General features: G+C 37.6%; 1 protein-coding gene across 1 annotated transcript in view; it reads right to left on the bottom strand.

Moving 5' to 3' along the window:
* The window catches only part of LAMB4 (laminin subunit beta 4), a 114,488-nt gene extending 113,873 nt beyond the window's left edge, over positions 1-615 (bottom strand). Inside the window, 1 exon segment of the mRNA XM_007455346.1 lies at positions 582-615. Within this exon segment, the coding sequence (XP_007455408.1) occupies positions 582-615 (34 nt within the window).
* Between the last annotated feature and the right edge of the window lie 6,151 nt (positions 616-6,766).

Here is a 6,766-nt window from a genome sequence, read left to right as displayed (position 1 = left end):
AGCAGGAATATTTGAAGAGAAGGTTCTAAGCAATTTAGTTAGTACTCACCCAAAGCAGGGCTGTTAGAGATACAGAAAAGCAGGATCTAAGAGAGTAATTGTTGGAAACATCTTCTCTGTGACTAATGTAAATGATTCTCAGCTTATTAAAGACAGCCCTGTCATGGAGAATTTGGCCTTTTAGTTCTGAGCTGCAGCTTACTCAGAAGAGGGAATTTTGCCTATCAATTCTGTATGAGACCTCATCACTGGGATAAGTGCTACATTCAAAGCAGAGCTATTTTTAAAAATTAAAATGCACTGTATGTGTAAATTAAGAATCTGAAAGTCGTTTGCTTTTTTTAGTGTCTTATTTATCTGCTGCTGCTAATACTCCATTAAAGAGTGACAGAAATAGCTACGGGTGGATAATGGCCATGTTTGAATGGAACTTTCTAGTTGTTGACACAATTATACAACAGAAGAGCCATGCGAATATGTGTTAGTATAGAAAAAAGAGGTGGATATGTTTAAAACCTATCTCCACTAAATATTTTAGAACAATTCGATACAAGCAGAAAATGGATTTTGGTAATGCTGACCAAGGTGCAAAAAACAGGTCAGTTGAAATTGCATTCCTTGCAAAGATTCTTCAATATATGCAAATTAATCAATGTGATACACCATATTAACAAACTGAAAGAGAAAAATCATATGATCGTCTCAATAGATGCAGAGAAAGCTTTCACAAAATTCAACACGCATTTATGATAAAAACCCTCCAGAAAGCGGGCACAGAGAGAACTTTCCTCAACATAACAAAGGCCATATATGACAAACCCACAGCCAACATCATCCTCAATGGTGAAAAACTGGAACCATTTCCACTAAGATCAGCAACAAGACAAGGTTGCCCACTCTCACCACTATTATTCAGCATAGTTTTGGAAGTTTTAGCCACAGCAATCAGAGAAGAAAAAGAAACAGAAGCAATCCGAATTGGAAAAGAAGAAGTAAGCTGTCACTGTTTGCAGATGACATGATACTATACATAGAGAATCCTGAAGATGCCACCAGAAAACTACTAGAGCTAATCAATCAATTTGGTAAAGTAGCAGGATACAAAATTAATGCACAGAAATCTCTTGCATTCCTACATACTAATGATGAAAAATGTGAAAGTGAAATTAAGAAAACACTCCCATTTACCACTGCAACAAAAAGATTAAAATACCTAGTAATAAACCTACCTAAGGAAACAAAAGACCTGTATGCAGAAAATTATAAGACATTGATGAAAGAATTTAAAGATGATACAAATAGATGGAGAGATATACCATGTTCTTGGACTGGAAGAATCAACATTGTGAAAATGACTCTACTACCCAAAGCAATCTACAGATTCAATGCAAGACCTATCAAACTACCACGGGCATTTCCCACAGAAGGAGAACAAAAATTTTCACGATTTGTATGTAAACAAAAAAGACCCCGAATAGCCAAAGCAATCTTGAGAACGAAAAGCGGAGCTGGAGGACTCAGGCTCCCTGACTTCAGACTATACTACAAAGCTACAGTAATCAAGACAGTATGGTACTGGCACAAAAACAGAAATATAGATCAATGGAACAGGATACAAAGCCCAGAGATTAAACCCACGCACATATGGTCACCTTATCTTTGATAAAGGAGGCAAGAGTATACAGTGGAGAAAAGATGGCCTCTTCAATAAGTGGTGCTGGGAAAACTGGACAGGTACATGTAAAAGTATGAAATTAAAACACTCCCTAACACCATACACAAAAATAAACTCAAAATGGGTTAAAGACCTAAATGTAAGGCCAGACGCTATCAACCTCTTAGAGGAAAACACAGGCAGAACACTCTATGACATAAATCACAGCAAGATCCTTTTTGACCCACCTCCTAGAGAAATGGAAATAAAAACAAAAATAAACAAATGGGACCTAATGAAACTTAAAAGCTTTTGCACAGCAAAGGAAACCATAAACAAGAATTTATGGTTTCCTTTGCTGATAACCCTCAGAATGGGAGAACATATTTGCAAATGAAGCAACTGACAAAGGATTAATCTCCAAAATTTACAAGCAGCTCATGCAGCTCAATATCAAAAAACAAACAACCCAATACAAAAATGGGCAGAAGACCTAAATAGACATTTCTCCAAAGAAGATATACAGATTGCCAACAAACTCATGAAAGAATGCTCAACATCATTATCATTAGAGAACTGCAAATCAAAACTACAATGAGATATCATCTCAGACTGGTCAGAATGGCCATAATCAAAAAATCTACAAACAATAAGTGCTGGAGAGGGTGTCAAGAAAAGGGAACCCTCTTGCTCTGTTGGTGGGAATGTAAATTGATACAGCCACTATGGAGAACAGTATGGAGGTTCCTTAAAAAACTAAAAATAGAACTACCATCCGACCCAGCAATCCCACTACTGGGCACATACCCTGAGAAAACCATAATTCAAGAAGAGTCATGTACTACAATGTTTATTGCAGCTCTACTTACAATAGCCAGGACATGGAAGCAACCTAAGTGTCCATCGACAGACGAATGGATAAAGAAGATGTGGCACATATATACAATGGAATATTACTCAGCCATAAAAAGAAATGAAACTGAGTTGTTTGTAGTGAGGTGGATGGACCTAGAGTCTGTCATACAGAGTGAAGTAAGTCAGGAAGAAATAAACCAATACCGTATGCTAACACATATATAGGGAATCCAAAAAAAAAAGAAGGTCATGAAGAACCTACGGGCAAGACGGGAATAAAGATACAGACCTACTAGAGAATGGACTTGAGGACATGGGGAGGGGGAAGGGTAAGCTGGGACAAAGTGAGAGAGTGGTAGTGTATATATGGATATATACACACTACCAAATGTAAAATAGATAGCTAATGGGAAGCAGCCGCATAGCACAGGGAGATCAGCTCGGTGCTTTGTGACCAGCTAGAAGGGTGGGATAGGGAGGGTGGGAGTGAGGGAGACGCAAGAGGGAAGAGATATGGGGATATATGTATATGTATAACTGATTCACTTTGTTATAAAGCAGAAACACACCACTGTAAAGCAATTATACTCCAATAAAAATGTTTAAAAAAATGGTCACATGACAATGACAGGGTTCAAGGTTCTAAATTCCAAAAAAAAAATAAAGAACCTAGGGGCAAGATGGGAATAAAGATGCAGACCTACTGGAGAATGGACTTGAGGACACGGGGAGGGGGAAGGTAAGGTGGGATGAAGTGAGAGAGTGCCATGGACATATATACACTACTAAATGTAAAATAGCTAGTGGGAAGCAGCCGCATAGCACAGGGAGATCAGCTCAGTGCTTTGTGTCTACCTAGAGGGGTGGGATAGGGAGGGTGGGAGGGAGACACAATAGGGAGGAGATACGGAGATATATATATTTATGTATAGCTGATTCACTTTGTTATAAAGCGGAAACTAACACACCCTTGTAAAGCAATTATACGCCAATAAAGAAGTTAAAAAAGAAGAAAAGCTTGTTAAACTCGTTAAGCTTTTGCACAGCAAAGGAAACCGTAAACAAAACAAAAAGACAACCCACAGATTGGGAGAAAATATTTGCAGATGATGTGACTGACAAGGGATTAGTCTCAAAAATTTACCAACAGCTCATGAGGCTTAATGTCATCAAAACAAACACCCCAATCAAAAAATGGGCAGAAGACCCAAATAGACATTTCTCCAAAGAAGATATACAGATGGGCAAGAGGCACATGAAAAGATGTTCAACGTCGCTAATTATTAGAGAAATGCAAACTAAAACTACAATGAGGTATCACCTCACACCAGTCAGAATGGCCATCGTCAAACAATCCACAAACAATAAATGCTGGAGAGGATGTGGAGAGAAGGGAACCCTCATAACTGTTGGTGGGAATGTAAATTGATGCAGCCACTATGACGAACAGTATGGAGGTTCCTTAAAAAACTAAAAATAGAGCTACCATCTGATCCAGCAATCCCACTCCTGGGCATATACCCTGAGAAAAACATGGTCCAAAAGGATACTTGCACCCCAGTGTTCACTGCAGCACTGTTTATAATAGCCAAGACCTGGAAGCAACCTAAATGTCCATCGACAGAAGAATGGATAAAGAAGATGTGGTACATATATACAATGGAATATTGCTCAGCCATTATAAAGAATGAAATAATGCCATTTGCAGCAACATGGATGGACCTACAGATTGTCATACAGAGTGAAGTCAGAGAAAGTGAAATATCATATGATATCCCTTATATGCAGAATCTAAAAAGCAATGATACAAATGAACTTATTTACAAAACAGAAACAGACTCACAGACTTACAGAGTGAACTTATGGTTACCAGGGGGAAGGACTGGGGGAAGGGATAATCAGAGAGTTTGGGATTGACATGTACACACTGGTATATTCAGAACAGATAACCAACAAGGACCTACTATACAGCACAGGGAACTCTGCTCAATGTTATATGGCAGCCTGGATGGGAGGGGAGTATGGGGGAGAATGTACACACGTATATGTATGGCTGAGTCCCTTTGCCTTGCACCTGAAACTATCACAACATTGTTAATCGACTATACTCCAATATAAAATAAAAAGTTAAAAAAAAAAGAAATTGCATTCTTTCATCAGGAAATGATTAAATTCAATTCTGCTAGGATTAAAAAAAGAAGGAGGTTAAAGTCAGTCGCTGATAAAATCAATAACTGTCAACAATTTTAAGTGACTATTTGTCTGATGCTTTTTTTTTTTTTTGGTACTTATTCTTCTATAGTCTTTTTTTCTCCTCTCTTTTTAAAATTGTAGTTCATTTACAATGTTGTTTTAGTTTCAAGTGTGTCTGATGGTTCTTATACTTTTGAGACACAAAATACCCACAGTGCCCAATTCCTTCAAAAATGAGTGTATACAAGTTTTACAAATATTTGTTTTCTATTTTTTGAATAAACAGAAGGCAATAGTTAATCTATTTTGTCCATTTTTATTTAGAAAACAATTTTAATTATATGATTAACATGTACTCATTGAAAAAACAGAAATATCAGAAAACAAAATGAAGGAATTATTATCCGTTGAACTACCACCCAGAGAAAAGTGGTTAATATCTTGCTTTATGTTCTTCCATGCTTTTTTTCTTGCATATAAATATTTTCCAAAAGTGTCCCCCTTTGTAGATCCAGCTATTCCTCTCTTGGTAGAGGGCCGCCCCCAAGTCACTGTTGTAAGGGACCTGGATATAAATGGCAGTATACACACACCTCAGTGGTTTAGGAGAGGAGGTGAGATGCTCTCCTGCACCAGTATTTATTCATTTTCTTAAGATTAATTTTTTTAAAATTATTATTTTAGATTGGAGTACAGTTGATTAACAATGTTGGATTAGTTTCAGGTGTACAGCACAGTGGCAGCAGTATTTTAAATGAGTGGATCGTATTCCTCTGAATGCCGGGACCAGAATCTATTTAACGAAGGCCCTGTTGGTTGATGTGGACTTCCTTTCTTATATTTTCCTGTTATAAATATTTTTGCTGAATTTTTGTTCATATCATTAATTATTCCCCCAGGATATATTAAGGGGAGAGGAAATACTGGATCAAAGAGCATACTTATGCTTGTGTGTATATAAAATTTTGATGTTACTGTCAACAGCTGTATGGAAAGTTTGTCCCAATTTACACTCTCACCAACAGCCTATGGGATCAATCATTTAAAATTCTGTCAATTTAAAAAGCAAAAAATTATACCTCATCATTATTATTTCAGTGTTTTTGTTTGAAGAGCAGTGAGTGTAAAATATTTTTCATGTACTTACAGATGAAAATTTTTTTCCAGTATGGTTTATTACAGTATACTGAATATAGCTCCCTGTGCTATGAGTGTTTTTTTTTTTGTTTTGTTTTTCTACATTCTCACCTCCAGGGTTTTTCCTACTAATCCCACATTCTCAATCCCTCTGCTCTTTCATTCCCTGCCGTCTAGCGTCAGTACACCATTTCCTGCTTTCTGAATCCTCTTCTCATGCTGTTTCCTTTGCCTTGAATGTCACCCTCCTAAACTTCAATGCCAGCTTCTTTATGAAGTCTTTTTAGGGTGTTTTGAAAAGCCTGATGTAGGCAAATTTCCCATTCTGTCATCCAAGCTCTTTGCATAGCTTGGGGTTTATTTTGCATCTCAAATGTCATAAGGAAATCACCCACTGAGAAATGGTCCCCCCTGCAGCATCCCCATCTGGAAATGAGCTCTATCTGTTATAAAAGTCCACAATTTGGGACTAATGACTTTACACAAAACCTTGCAAAGTCCTATAGGAGAATCCAGGATGGAGCCTTAGGAAGGTCCGTCACTAAAAATTGCCCGAACCTGAGCACTTTTTCTAGGTGGTGCTTTCTTGTTGCCTTTTCCTCAGTCAGAGCATGTGGCTTTGGTCAATTACCCAGCTACACTTTAGATAACATGAAATTTCCAATCCTGGTGTCCTCCTGGATTCAGAACTCCTGCCTGCATGCTCTTTCTGTCCGGAGACGCAGAATCATTAACCATGTGATTATCCTTTTCAGAAGAACAGACAATATAAGCAAAGCTTGAACATATTATCCTCTATAACCAAAGAAACCAAATTCAGTGAGATTATAACCCATGTAAATAGCCTACTATTCAGGGCTTGAAATGATCTAGGCTCTGAATGGCTGAAGGTAATTAAAGTGCTGCATAGAAAATATAATGGCATTC

The sequence above is a fragment of the Lipotes vexillifer genome, unplaced genomic scaffold, assembly GCF_000442215.2.
Source record: "Lipotes vexillifer unplaced genomic scaffold, Lipotes_vexillifer_v1.1 scaffold234, whole genome shotgun sequence".
Lineage (NCBI taxonomy): Eukaryota > Metazoa > Chordata > Mammalia > Artiodactyla > Lipotidae > Lipotes > Lipotes vexillifer.
This window is presented reverse-complemented; position numbering and strand designations above follow the sequence as displayed.